General features: G+C 34.4%; 1 protein-coding gene across 1 annotated transcript in view; it reads left to right on the top strand.

Annotated features, from left to right (window-relative positions):
• The window catches only part of LOC109825536 (3-hydroxyisobutyryl-CoA hydrolase 1-like), a 14864-nt gene continuing 510 nt past the window's right edge, over positions 411-14764 (top strand). Inside the window, exons 1-12 of the mRNA XM_020392388.1 lie at positions 411-570; positions 693-773; positions 2113-2181; positions 2585-2648; positions 2865-2944; positions 3042-3125; positions 6024-6108; positions 12285-12370; positions 12651-12772; positions 13521-13581; positions 13736-13834; positions 14709-14762. Of these exons, the coding sequence (XP_020247977.1) occupies positions 526-570; positions 693-773; positions 2113-2181; positions 2585-2648; positions 2865-2944; positions 3042-3125; positions 6024-6108; positions 12285-12370; positions 12651-12772; positions 13521-13581; positions 13736-13834; positions 14709-14762 (930 nt within the window). The 5' untranslated portion in view covers positions 411-525. The remainder of the gene's footprint in view (positions 571-692; positions 774-2112; positions 2182-2584; positions 2649-2864; positions 2945-3041; positions 3126-6023; positions 6109-12284; positions 12371-12650; positions 12773-13520; positions 13582-13735; positions 13835-14708; positions 14763-14764) is intronic.

The raw sequence follows: 14764 nt of genomic DNA, 5'->3' as shown, positions 1-14764 counted from the left end.
AATAAAAATCGATGTAAAATTTTACAATGCGATAAGACAATTATACCCTTATGACATTAAAACTAATGGCTAAGATATACTCTCATCCAATATGTAAAGATATTTATTTAACTTTATACATATTCACTTTAATTCCCTCTTCTTTATTAGAACTCTCAAACAAAGTAAAACAAATTTACTTCCGTTCCCCTTACTAAACTCTCAAACAATATTTTTTCTTTTCACTTCCATTCCCTATCTTTCCTTCCTTCCATTATTTAACTCTCAAAATTATCCTAATGAATAACATCCTCTTTAGTAAACTCCCAAACAAACCATAAAAAGTTCTGACTTATTAGGAGGAAAAATTGAGAAAAAAAAAAGAAAAAAAAGAAAAATATAAAGAAAATGGCAGAGACGTCAGTTAAATCAATTTTCACTTCCGTCCTCTACAATCCTACTCCCTCCATCAAATTATTACAGAAAAAGGCTCCAACATTGTTACAGAAAATAAAAGAACCCTAAGGTTTCAATCAGCAAGAAGCCATGGCCGCTCCCCAAATCAAAGGAAACATCGTCGACTCCGACCAGGTAACCCATTCTGATTTCCTTACTCATTTAATTTTGAGAGAAAATAGAAAAAAAACTTTCCAAAGATTTGCCCAGCCCAATTAAAACCAAAGTTTACACTTTTGATGCTCAATTCTTGCTAGGTTTTGGTAGAAGAGAAAGGATGCGCGAGCGTACTGACTTTGAACAGGCCGAGGCAGTTGAACGCCCTCTCTTCTGAAATGGTATGGATTTGATTATTATTATTTGTCAATTTAAGAGTCTAATTACTAGAAATGGATACGATGCGCATTATCTGTTGTTGAGCTAGGCTACTATAGTTAGTAACGAAAGTGCACATACTATCAAGTCAAATCTAAATTTTTTATTCTCAAATTGAAAATCCGTACCGTTGGATGAGTTGTAATACTCATGTACTACATACAGACAGAAGTTGCAAAGATTTTGATGTGTTTTTAATTAAATATCTAGGGGCAAAAAAGAGCAACTTTAAGAAAATTCTGAACCGTTGATTTCACGGCATATGATACACCGGTAAGACAAGTTGAAATACTTCAAAATTATATTTATAAGTAGTTGAAGTTTCATAGACCACGTAGCCCCGAAAAATATATTATAGTTCTATAAATTACTAAATTGCGCAAGTGCGGATCGGATATAATGGTTGTTATGTCCGTATGCTCTTATTACTGGTGTACATTGTTAAGGTTTGGAAGCTAACATAGTTCGGGTTACGAAAAACTCTGCAATTCACATCCGCCAAAACAAAATATAGCTACCAATTGATTAAGACAAAAGCATGTAGCGATAAAAGCAGATATGAGGAAACAAATAAGATTCAAAAGTATATAGGTCATGTTATAAAAAGTTGTTTAAATGAATTGAAATTTCTCTAATCAAAGTTCATCCATGTGTTCAAGATATCTACTAGCGAAGGTTAGAGCTCTAAATTACTAAAGTTATCTCAGATCTATTAATCTAATGTTAAAATAATTTCATCCTACTCATTGCTGCATATACCTGGATATCCGGATATGAATCTGGATATTTTATTGTATTTGTATTCTTCTTTGTGACAAATTTATAAAAAATATCCATTTTTGTATCTATATCCTACTGGAGATACACACACACACATACATATACATCTATAGGTATATATATGTATATGTATATGTGTATATGTGTGTGTATATGTGTGTGTGTGTGTGTGTGTGTAATTTGTATCCTATCAGGTATGGATGATGATATATCAGTTGATAACTTATTATCCATATCTTTTTGCATCCGTACTTAGAAGATGCTTTGGAGAGTGTTTCCCATAGTATTTGCTCAAGTGAAACATATTTGGATTTAATAACATTGGTAACATTTAGAAAATGTGCCAAAAATAATCTAGTCTATGGACATTTACATCAGTCTTGTATGTGGAACTAAACTTTCAGGAACAAAATTATATAGTCATCATCTATGATGTTCAAAGAACTCCAAGTTTCTGTGCCTTTATTTGTGTCTTTTTACAGCCTTAAATAGTATAACTATACATCGTGATTGTTGTTTCAGATTTTGAAAATGCTGAAGCTCTTCACTGCTTATGAAGAGGATCCTACAGTTAAGCTGCTAATTATGAAGGTATATTTTCTTTATTGATAATTGCATACACAGGATTTATTCATTGCAAAGACTAAAGAGGATAGATATCCGAGGCCACCATTGAAAGTTTATCATACACGAACGTGCCAACCATTATTCTGTTGCAAAATGGACATGCGGGTCTGACTATGTGCTACAACATGACAGACAAAACCTTGAAGTATTGATAATACTGTAGTTTTTGGCAAGAAAGGAAGAGTCCACAACCCATTGTTTTCTTTATTCTAATTGAATGTTTTGTATTTTTTTTGTAATCATTTTTTCCCTAGCTGTTTCTTGTTATGCTCAACTTTACTTCTTTTTTTGCATTTTGATTCTTCCTTGTTTTGATTACCATATGCTGATTTTATTAGTCAATATTTGATTGATGCATTGCTTTTAGGGAAAGGGAAGGGCCTTCTGTGCTGGAGGAGATGTATCAGCAGTAGCCCGTTCTGCTACAGAAGGTTCTTATATCTAATACCAAATGATCCCACCAGATTCTGAGCCTTGGCTATTACTTATGAGACAAAAATTGCATGCTGTCTTCTTTTGTTGTATGATTGCTAGCTATAGATCATGCTAGTTTTTTTATCATACGAAAGTCCTGTTCCAATTGATACTGCAAAGTGATGATTTTAGTTAAAGCATGAATGGATATCGTTTACTTTGTTATGCATCAGGTCATTGGACAAATGGTGCAAACTTTTTCTGGAATGAGTATATCTTGAACTATATAATTGCGACTTACAGAAAACCTCAGGTGATTCATGAATCATATGATTTATCTCTCCTGAAAATTTTTTGTATTGCTTTTCTCAATAAATGCGGTTAAATTTGGTCTAATTTGATTGTAAAAGGTTTCCATTCTGAATGGAATCGTAATGGGGGGTGGGGCTGGTGTCTCTATTCATGGAAGGTTTCGAGTCGCTACAGAGAAATCGGTACAATCTCCATATCTAATTTAGTTTTTCATGTGTGAACTTCTATGCAAATCGAGAAATTTTGATACTTTTCCAGGGAATCAGTTTCTTGCTCATTCCAGTTGTGGTTACTTTTGATGTTTTTATAGTGCATGGTTATAGCCTGAGCAGGATATTGACCTATGATACCCCGACATGGCAATTTTGGTGCCGTACCCGTGTCGGGTGCGGTTTGGGTACGTTTCCGCACCCAAACGGAGGGGACACGGGAGTTTTGGAGCAAAGGAAAATGAGTTTAGATGCAAGGAAGAAGAAGACTCTCTCTCTCTTATTTCCTTAGTTTTAAATTTGTTAGTGGAATGACATCACCATTCACATGGGTGCTTGAATATTTGCTTTCGTCTTTTCTTTAAAATTAATGACAATGCTAAGAATGGGAGACATGTGTTCTCATATTTAAATAGGTAAGTGTATATGTATGTATATACGTACGTATTTATTTATTTATTTATTTATTTATTTATTCTTTTTTTATGCTTATGTGGAATATAAAGTCAAAGTTTCAAATGAGTTTACTTTATAATTTTAAGGGATGAGCTTATTTTATTGAGAATTTGAAACTAAACATAGTAAACTGCTATAGTGTTATATAATTGTAATGATATATATATATATATATTTATATATATATATATATATATATTATATATATATATGAGATTAATGGGTATCCTTGACAAGGAGGGGGATCCGCTCCTTGAAATGATGGGCATCAATCCCCAATGTGAAATTTCTCTCTTCTACTTTATTCTCTCGCTTTCACATGGTGGAGATTGTGCGACATATTTATCAATGAGGAATATCCTCTCCTTATCAAGGATACCCATTAATCTCTCTCTTGCTCTCTCTCTCTCTCTTCGAATAATATATATATATATTATATATATATAATATATATATATATATGAGAAAATGGGTATGGCTTGGTACCAAGCACAAATTTTGTGCTTGGTAGTGAGTGTCTCATTCTCATCCACTCATTCAATTGGGGGGACCACATTCACCCATGTGATGTGGTCCCTCCATTTGAATGAGTGGAGGATAATATGACACCTCATTACCAGGCATAAATTTTGTTGCTTGGTACCAAGCATACCCATATATATATATATATATATATATATATAATATATATTATATATATATATATATATAATATATATATTGGTATGTTTGGTACCAAGCACAAATTTTGTGCTTGTAGTGAGTGACACAATTCTCTCCATTCATTCAAAAGGGGGATCAACATTCACATGGATATGGAAGTGCAGTGGGGATATGCAACTTTTGAATGAGTGAGGGATTATATCATCTCCTACCAAACACAACTTTTTGTGTTTGGTACCAAGCCTACCCATTTTCTCTCTCTCTATATATATATATATAGAGAGGAGAGGGGGGAGAGAAATTGGGTATGCTTGGTACCAAGCACAAAAAGTTGTGTTTGGGTAGTGAGGTGTCAAATCCTCCTCTACTCATTTAAATGTGGGAACAAATTCACATGGGTATGAAGTGGATGAGGATGTGACACATCACTACCAAGCATAAAATTTGTGCTTGGTACCAGGCATACTCATATTTCTCATATATATATATATATATATATATATCATATATATATTAATAATATATAATATATAATATATATATATATATATATATATATATATATATATATATATATGAGCCGTGTCCCCGTACCCTACTTTTTACAAATTTGCCGTGTTATGTACCCATACCCGTACCTGTGCAACCTAGATATTGACTTTCATTTTCGCTATAACCTCTGGGGTGTCTAAGAATGACCAAAGATTCATTACTTACTGTTTGATCTTCTGAAATCTACTATTCTGGCTAGATAAAAATTTGTTTCTTAATTTGGCCCATGCTCTTTGAACATTGCTCTAGGCATGTTCAAAGAAAAATATTTTTGTACGAGAAGCTATCACCCCTGTGACAAGTTATTAGCTATAGCCAAAAAAAAAGGGATGTTATGCATTAGGAACCTGTTACAGGGTGTTCTTATTTACACTTATTCTTTGTGTGTTGACGATGGGGTCTTAATCTCTGTGGTGGGGAAGAGGAGCTTTATATGAAATAGTGCTATATTCCAGTCTTGCATGCTTAATCTTGTTGGTTTAAGGTAAGATTTTAAGAAATAGTGTTGCTTCTATTTTTATTTTTATTTTTGTGCATCAGAAATATGTTATCAAAGCTTTAATTAAAATATTACATGAGAAGTGTTAAAAATGTCGTCTGAGATTTAATCAATTATTTTTCTTTTAAAATAAAAAGTTTAGTGTCTGCGCCTTTGGCTATCTTTATGAATTGCAATATACTTTATGTCAATGCAAAACAAGCGGTGGACATGATGGGAACTGTTAATACCGGGTTGAGACAAGGTGGATAAAACCATTCCAAATTCATGGGAGGGTAAACCATTATGTATATAAAACAAGATGGAGATGAACACCATAGGATGAAATTGTTTGATTCACTTACCCTCAGACTTACTAATTTCATACATGGGCAGTATCTGCCAAACTTTCACCTTGGCTAAAATAGTAATAGAAAAAAGGAGGGTTTTTTTTTTTGTTTGTGCGCGCGCGCGCGCGCGCGCGCGTTGTCATCTTTCAAAATGAAACTAAGGTGTAGTTAGTCAAAACAATGATACTACAGGGGGTCTATGTGCAATTATCTTGTTGTAGTATGCTTACATGATAATAATCAAATAAATTTTACTTTGATAAGGATTATCATAATCATTCTTCATTCTGTTTACCTATACAAAGTTCCTCTCTTCTTATTGTAAGGAGGCTTATTCTGCAATTTTAACTCTTATTCTGAACCATTTTACAGGTTTTTGCAATGCCTGAAACAGCTTTGGGCTTGTTCCCAGATGTAGGTGCTTCTTATTTTCTTTCAAGGCTTCCTGGATATTTTGGTATGATCTCTGATGTGATAAAATCAATCATCTATGATATTTGATAATCCACATTCCATATATGTTTTGTCATAGTAATCAGTTTCCATTATCATAATAACAGTAAGAGTATCTCTTTCAGAATATCTTCTGCTACTAGTATGTGATTTTAATGGTGCATCAATAACGAACGTAACCACTACTTGTATTCTGAAAAATTATATAACCGATGCATTAATGCATGGTCTTTAAAGGAATTCATATATGTTTTGAATGGCGTTATCATAGTTTCTCTTCTTCATATAGTCGCTTGTAACCCACAAGGGTCTGGAGTAAAATTTAAGTTCCCTTCATTGGATTTATGGTATTGTTTCAGTCTCAAGTAGCAATCCCTATCCTAATTTGTTTCCACTTATTACTACTCTCTCTTAAACCTCGATGGTGAATGGATGAAGTAAGTGGTAACTTAGCCTCTTTTGTCATTACTTGTAGCCTTTGACTATACCGATCAAACTTGTCTCTACAACTGTTTCAAAGGAGACCCATAAGGTGGTTCTCATGAACGGACAAAGGTTTGATGCCATTAGTGTTTCTATTCTAAATTAATCCAGACACTGGACATTTTTCTCAGAAGGGAAAGCAAAGCTTGGGGTTTTGACCAGGGGCGGAGCCTTATAGGGTCCAATACGGCCCTGCCTCCCCCCACCCCCCCAAAAGCCAGTGGCATAGGCAGAATTTTGTCCCGGTGGTGTCACTATATAACTTATCAATGCATCAGAAATAAAAATGTGAATGGTAAAATAAAATTCTGACCAAAAACTTTTATTCATTGCAAAAATAATAATAATACATCAAATACTTTCATAATTGTCCTCGACGAGTTTTTATGTTTTGACAACGTTTAGTAATAGACTCATTATTAGTAGTATTAAATACATCTTTCTCAATGAATGTCACCAGAAAATCATTCATCCAATGATCACACATCCGATTACACAGGTTATTTTTTATAAATTCATTGCAGAAAAGACCCTTTCTGCACTTGCAGTGATCACCGGAGAAGACAACTTACTTGCATAATTTCTTGACGATAGCTTGCACTTGCGAATTTGCAATGTCGGTGGATTAGGTTTATGTTTAGCATTTTTTTTTCAGAAAAATGAAAAAGGTTGCGGCTTAAATAGAAGTTGTGCCTATTAACTTTGTTCACTTTACATATTTTAGTAGGTTTCTTCTAATATTTTGCAGTGTTCAATTTACAATATATTCCATCAAGTAATTATAGTTTCATATTTTAGAATAATCACTCACTATTTAATTACAGTATCTCTTATCACGATAGTAATTGAAAATTGGAATCTGATTGACAATTTTATAATTTTATTCTTCTAGTAGTGTCCTATTCTAACTCGAGTGGTGTCCTAAGTGGTAAATTACAAGTAAAAATAAAAAACACACACAAACACACTTATACATAAAGTAGGAAATTCAATGGTGTTTCGTGACACCGCTGGACACTATGTAGCTCCACCACTACCCCCCTCCATTAGCGGCTTGGATAAAAAAACTATAGGCATTGATGTACAGTAATTTTTAAAGTGTAGGGGCTAATTAAGTGTAAACCCCACAAACAAAAGCAAATGATTGTGCTCTTTCTCTTCTCGCAAGAGTTTTATTTCTTTCTGGCCATCCTTCCCTCTGCCATTATGAAAGGTTCACAAGCTCTCCTTTGGCTTCGTGACTTCTCTTTCTGCCATGGATGAGGTTGAATTGCACTTTAGAGAGAAATTAGGGCAAAGAAAGAAGGTAGAAGAAAGAATTGGGGAAACAATGGTTAAGATTTCTTAATACCAAAAGCTTAAAGAAAGAGATTGTAGTCCATAGTTAGGTTGTCATCTATGTGGTGCAGTCCAAGCTTTCAACTTAATACCTATTCAGCTAGCAAACATCCAAGAAATTACAGTTACAATCAGACCCACTAAGGAATACAGTTTCCAAATGAACCCATTAGAGTCTAAGGAATGCAATTATGAAATTCAATTCTTCTCAATCATAAAAATTTAATTGTTAATAAAAATAAAGTATCAGTATTCATCTCAACAAGGTCATAATCCTCAAATTCCTAAACAAATCAAATAAAAATTCTCACTCTAATCATCAAGAGCCCACACCAAAAGAGTATGAAGATAAACGAGAAAATTTCATTAAAAAATATAATTGTATTATATTTAAAATCAATGTTACAGAAGGCGCTAGGTGGACTAGGCGTTTGAGCTAACGCCTAGACGCCTAGGCGTTTGACTATTTTTTATATTACTTAATTATAATAATTGATAAAAATATATATTAAATTCATATAAATTTGTAAAAAAAAGATAGCAATCTTAGGTCCACAATAAACCATGCATACTTAAATACTAAATAACTAAAATAATAATTAACAAGGTTATAGAAAGCACTAGTAGGCCTAAGCGTTGGACCTGATGCCTAGAGCCTAGGAGGTTTTCTTTTTTTATTTTTTAATGATAATAATTGATAATAAATATCAATGTTATAGAAAGTTTAGTTGCCGCACAGGTGTTTAGGCGAATTTCTTTCTTTATTTAAGTGGTGGTCAAGGAGGTTTTGCTAAAGGTCGGAGGAGGTAGCGGGGGTGTTCATATTTGGAGGTTAAAAGAGCTTGAATGAGGTTGGAGAACGTGGAGGCTGTAACATAGAAAATAATGATAAAGGCCTAAAGGGTGCAGTCCACGTAAGCAGACAATGCTCTCCTAAACACTTTCAAAACCTAGGTGGGCAGCCTAAGTATCACTCAGACGCTAGGCGCTAGTTAGGCAGTCTAGGCACCGCCTAGGCTTAGGTGTACGCCTATGCGGACTAGGCGGAGGCTTTTTAAAAGCAGTGTTTGAAATGATAATATGTGTTTAAACTTTTCATATTCATACATTTTATCTTTTACCAGTCATGGAATGATTGATATTTAGATCCTAATCAATTTTGCAATTGTTGTATATGTTATCGTGTTTAATATTTTCTGGACCCTCTTGCCGAAATTCCTGGCTCCATACTGATTTTGACAGTGAATTTGTATCAATCTGTTTCAGTTTAACGTTAAACCATTTTGCATAGTATGGGTAAAGTCTCTTGAAACTTTTAGGATCATAGTAAAACTTACTACAAACTCAAAATTGTAGGAGATAGAGGCTGGTATTCCTTGAATTTCCTGGCTAAAGTCAGTAGAATATTTGGAATTTGCAACCTAAAGTACTTCGGCCACCACAAGCGCATATCTGATATCTTGAGATTCTATGCTAAGCTGTAAATTGCTAGCTGCTTAGGTGGTCTGTGATGCTGGCTTCATTCTCAGAGAAAACAGTGTTTATCCAAATTTTGGTATAGCCTGAATTGGGTTGGGCTCGCATGGAGGAGACTACATGCCTTAGCTGTGGGGAAAAGTAAGAGTTCAGAGGAATCCTAGGTGTTCCCACCAGATCTATAACCTTTTGATGCTTAGATTAGTAGTTGAGGTAGTGCGTTTGAGTTAAGTAGAAAACTGTATGCTTAGATCAATGGCCATTTTTAGACTATCGTTCTGCAGTTTTTTATCTTTTTGTAAATTGTATTTGGAAGGGGTTACCTTGGACATGTCATGACTTGGAGTTCTATTTGTTGTTAACATTATCTACATGCGAATGAACATCTCTAATAGTTATTACGCACATGCACAAAACATTTGTTGTTGCTTTTTTTGGGGGGGGGGGGGGGGGGTGGGGGGTGGGGGGTGGGGTCATATGTTAGACTCTAGGATCAACTAGAATTGTGATTATCAATTCTTAGATGTAGATAAGTGAGCATTCCGGAGAGCACAGGAGGATGGATATTACTATTTCAAGAACGTGAAGCAAGATGGAAAATGAGGGGGATGTGAAATAGTGAGTTAGGTGGCATAGCTCACCATTTTCTATGGGAGGTGTTCCTTTACATTGAGGGTGTTGTCCTATAAACGATCCTCACTTCCTCCGGTTGAAGAAAGGGACACCTCCCGCAGAAAATCTTGTAGCATCTATCTCACATTATTTTGACCACGGCATGATGCGGAATGGAGGTGGTCATGAATAGTGGTCGGAGGTGAACAGTACCCATGAACAATAACTTTTCTCTTTTTCATTGTTGGTATCTAATAATCGACCAAATAAAGAAAGATAGAAGATAAATAGGCTAGATTGGATTCACCTCACAGTATCTAGCCTCTGAAAACGATGGAAAATGCCGGTTTCGTACACAAATTCGTAATACAAAAAAAAGAAAAAAACTGGCTTCGCGCCTTGAATAATCACTCCACAATTTCTCCAAACTAAATTTTTATTCATCAATTTTTCATCTTAAAAGGAAGAAATACATCATTATTTATAGGATCAACGTCCTAATCAAATCTAACAAACTCGTGAATAAAAAAGATAATAAATATCATATCTAATTATTCTAACTAACAGATAAAACTAAATAACAGTTTCAACTAAAACATCTTAATTAAAATAAAAATCAAATCCTTACAAGCCTCCTCTTTGAGAAACTCACCTTGGGTTTAATTTGAATGACATTGACGGACTTTGAAGTGCTTCACTATTGATATCGAAGTTGAAACAGTGGATCTTTTGATTTTGGTACCAAATGACATGGAACGGAAAATCATCGATGATACTTCGGATGAACTGTACTGTGAAGAGTAATGTGAATAGACTGAACCATCCCTCAGCAAAATATATGCAAAATTTGATATTGGGTTGGTGGTGAAGGATCTGGAATAATGAAGTAGATGACCATGTGAACTTGAAGTAAATTAAATTGAAGTGGACTCTTTAAGTGATTATAGGTCATGATTTCAGCCTCAGGCTCAAGTTCAGATTCTAACTTTTGGTCGAGATCTATCTCTTGCTCTATTATCTGGAATAATGAAGTAGATAACCATGTGAAATTGAAGTAAATTAAATGAAGTGGTGATTATAGGTCATTATTTCAGCCTGAGGCTCGAGTTCAGATTCTAACTTTTGGTCAAAATCTATCTCTTGCTCTATTCTTGTTCAGGATCAAGTTTGAGCTTCAGTTTGGGCTTGAGTACAAGCTGGGACTGAAGCTATATCACCTGATTCGCTTCTGCTTCTAGCTCCAGTTCTAGCTTAGGATATCTCTTAATGCTTCCCTTCACTATCAATCTGTTCAATTGTTTGTTTCTCTCATTCATTTTAAGCAAGATTTTCTTGAGCTTCCCAGTGTAACCAACTTGCTCTGATACCAAATGATGAGGAACAGACTGAAATGACTCTGATCCGAAAAGATTCGACATTGATCATCCGAGGTCGTAGATGATCTGAATAGATTGTCAAAGGGTGTTGGATCGTCAGAGGGACTGATTGCAACAATCATGCGAGATTGGCATCGAGGCGAGGTATTGTTCACATCAAATCAATATTAGGTACAGTAACCAAAAAAATCTTTTTTTATGGAGCGGCAGCGGATTAATTTGAGGAGAGAAACAAAAAATAAAATAAAGATAGAAGAGGTAACTTGGCTAGTTTGGCTTCACATGCACATCTAACCTTGGAAATTATGGCTTCACACCTAATGCAACTCACAAGCTTCAAAAAATATTTAAAATCTTATAATTTTTATTAATCAATCTCTGACCTCCAAAATAGATATTACAGGTTATTTATAAAGAAAAAAACTAATGCACTATGGATAACATCAAATAAACTCCATAACGAAGATATCATCTAAAGAGAACAAAAAAACCAAACAAACTATGTAACTAAAATTGTAACTTCACTGTTCTAACTAAAAAGATAAACTATAATATCCTAACTAAAATTTTTAATCCAAACCCAAATCTTGTAGATTGTCCTGCATCATGGCACCTCCCTCACATTTTTCATCTTGCTTTACGTTTTTAGCAAACAACACAATCTCATTGTGTTGTCAAGTTTGCAATGAAGAACATGGACCCGTCAATTTGAATTGTGGTTCCAAAGTGGGAGGATCTACCACATGCATTATGCATTTTTATCTGATGTTTTTTCGTCAAGTTGTGTATATGCTTACATTTATCCAGTGGATTCTTCCTTAAGGTTATGAACTTAATCGTCTTTAACAAATGCCACATAAAACTATATTTACATGATATTTTTGTTTCTTTCCAGGAGAGTTTGTTGGTCTGACTGGTGCAAGATTGGAAGGGGCTGAAATGCTTGCATGTGGCCTTGCAACACATTTTGTTCCTTCAACGGTATGCTTATCTTTCATTGAATGCAAATACCAACTTATGAATGTATCAGATGTTGTTTTCTCTTACCTCGGTGTTATTAGAACTATCCTTTATTTGCTGTCTTAATAGTCTTCTTAATTTTCTTAATTATCATATGCAACATGCCAACTAAAATGCAAGGTTTCTCTTTCCCAACACTGTATATGTTTTAACTGCTTAGATTTTGTTCCTTTCTTTCGAAGTTGTAGAGAACCAAGTATGCTAAAAATGCATTTCTAACTTGTGGTCTGTCCGCTACCAGAGATTGGATTTGCTGGAGGAATCGCTTGTTAGGGCAGAGAGTTCTGATCCTTTTACCATCTGCAGAATCATCGACCAGTTCTCAGAACGGATGCCTGTGAGAGAAAAAAGTGCTTATAATAGGTAAACGATGCATATATTTCTTCAGCCAACTTCCCTCATAACAAACTATGAATATTCATATTCAGTGAAGAATATTATTTAATGAATAAAATTGATTTATCACATTTCAAGTAGTTTATGAATTTGCAAGGAAAAAAATAAAGGGATGCGGATAAATGGAAAGGTGATAGAGATACTGATGCAAGTTCTTCCCTTCTGAATCAGTATCCCATGTGAATGAGCATCTTTCCGTAACTAGTTTATATTTATACCTAAAAAAGGAAGTTATAAACTTAACCTATATAATTTTGCAAGATTGTTCTTTTTAAACCTTTTTCCCTAATATTTCAAAACATTACCACCTTACCTAGCGTAATTTACATGCACAGCCATGTTGAAATCTAGTACTCATATTGTTGAAATTAATCTAGGGCTGATGTGGGCATGTGTTTTCCACTTTTCTGACATGACAGTAAAATGGGAAAGTTGAGAGTGAACTCGTTCTGTAAATTGTATAAGTTAAATTATCATTGTTTAATTTATCATTTATCAAATTTCCTTTTAGTTCTTGGGTGATGGGAGGATATCTCTACAGAACACAAAGCCAGAAGGTCATAAACTCATATAAGGATATGCGCTGTTACACGAGCTCTTTGAACTCTGTTACTTTTCTTTTAATTAATCTACAATTTACATTATCTAATTCCACAATTGTATGGCTTAATTGTCTTCCTCTATTTTTCTTTCTGATCTATATGGTTACTTACAGAATGGACATAATTGATAGATGCTTCTCTAAAAGAACCACTGAAGAAATTTTGGCTGCCCTTGTAAGTTGGTTTATATAAGATGAATATGAAATGATATATTTTTTCTTTTTTGCTTAGTTTATTGTATCTTTTGTCTTTTTTTTTCATTTTTTCTTGTTTCTTGGCTGTTGGTGTTCATGAACACAAGGCTAAGCATCTAGTTCCTCTATTACAGGAACAAGAAGCTGTACATGGGTCTGATGAATGGATTTTGGCTTCAATAGCGTCATTGAAGAAGGCATCACCTATTAGTCTTAAGATTACTCTCAGATCGGTATGGATATCTAATGTTCTTAACCATACATCACGTGCGTTGGGGTTAAGAGATTGTGATAGAGATCGTAGATTGTTTGATTATCAGCAATCACCTTCTGCAGAGTAAATGTGTGCATATCCATATATCAGCATAGATATTATCAAGAGTTAAGCACAATTAGGTGAAATTTTTGAATTAGACCGGACTACTTTAAAATCCGATGGTGTTTCTCGTAGTGTGTGTGTGTGTATTAGCATTTATAACCCCTCAATTTATAAGTAAGGGGGGCATCTGCAATTTATACTTCTCAAAATTCCAGTCTCGGGTTGGTACGTGCTAGCTAAAGCCTAAGGATAATGTAGGAAGGGTGGTTATCTGCAATTTACCCTGTTATCAAATGATGTTTTTGAAAAAGGTGAATTTCACTTAATTGCGGATAGACCTCATGTATTATCACAGTTTTGAACTTACTACGCCTCTAGTTTTAGTTTTGCAGATAGACTTCTGAGTGAAACCTTGGACTCTTTTACCCTCACTTGGTCTATTTGCCATTAAAAAAAACAAATTTCTCTTTCTCCGAAGGTAAAAGAGTGGAAAAGAATTCACTCTGAGGGTCTATCTGCAAAATAAAACTAGAGGAGAAGTAAGTTTAAAACAGCGATACTACAACAGGTCTATCCACAATCAACCAATTTTTAATATACTGCTCAGAACTTGGGCTCTGTACATATAATTATGCACATTAACTGACTGATTACCATTCTCCTAGTCTTTTTAGTACTTTGGTTTGGTAGGCTAGTGAATGATATTACATGTAACACTGAAAGTGTTACACTGAGCTAGATGTACAGATTATTTATGATGCCTTGAACTATTTATTGTGAGAGTCCAGATAAGAGAAGGACGAACTCAACAAATTGGCCAATGCCTTATTCGAGAGTACAGAAT

This window comes from Asparagus officinalis, chromosome 10 (assembly GCF_001876935.1).
Source record: "Asparagus officinalis chromosome 10, Aspof.V1, whole genome shotgun sequence".
NCBI classification, from domain to species: domain Eukaryota; kingdom Viridiplantae; phylum Streptophyta; class Magnoliopsida; order Asparagales; family Asparagaceae; genus Asparagus; species Asparagus officinalis.
The sequence above is the reverse complement of the archived record's forward strand: the minus strand, read 5'-3'. Positions and strand labels throughout refer to the sequence as shown.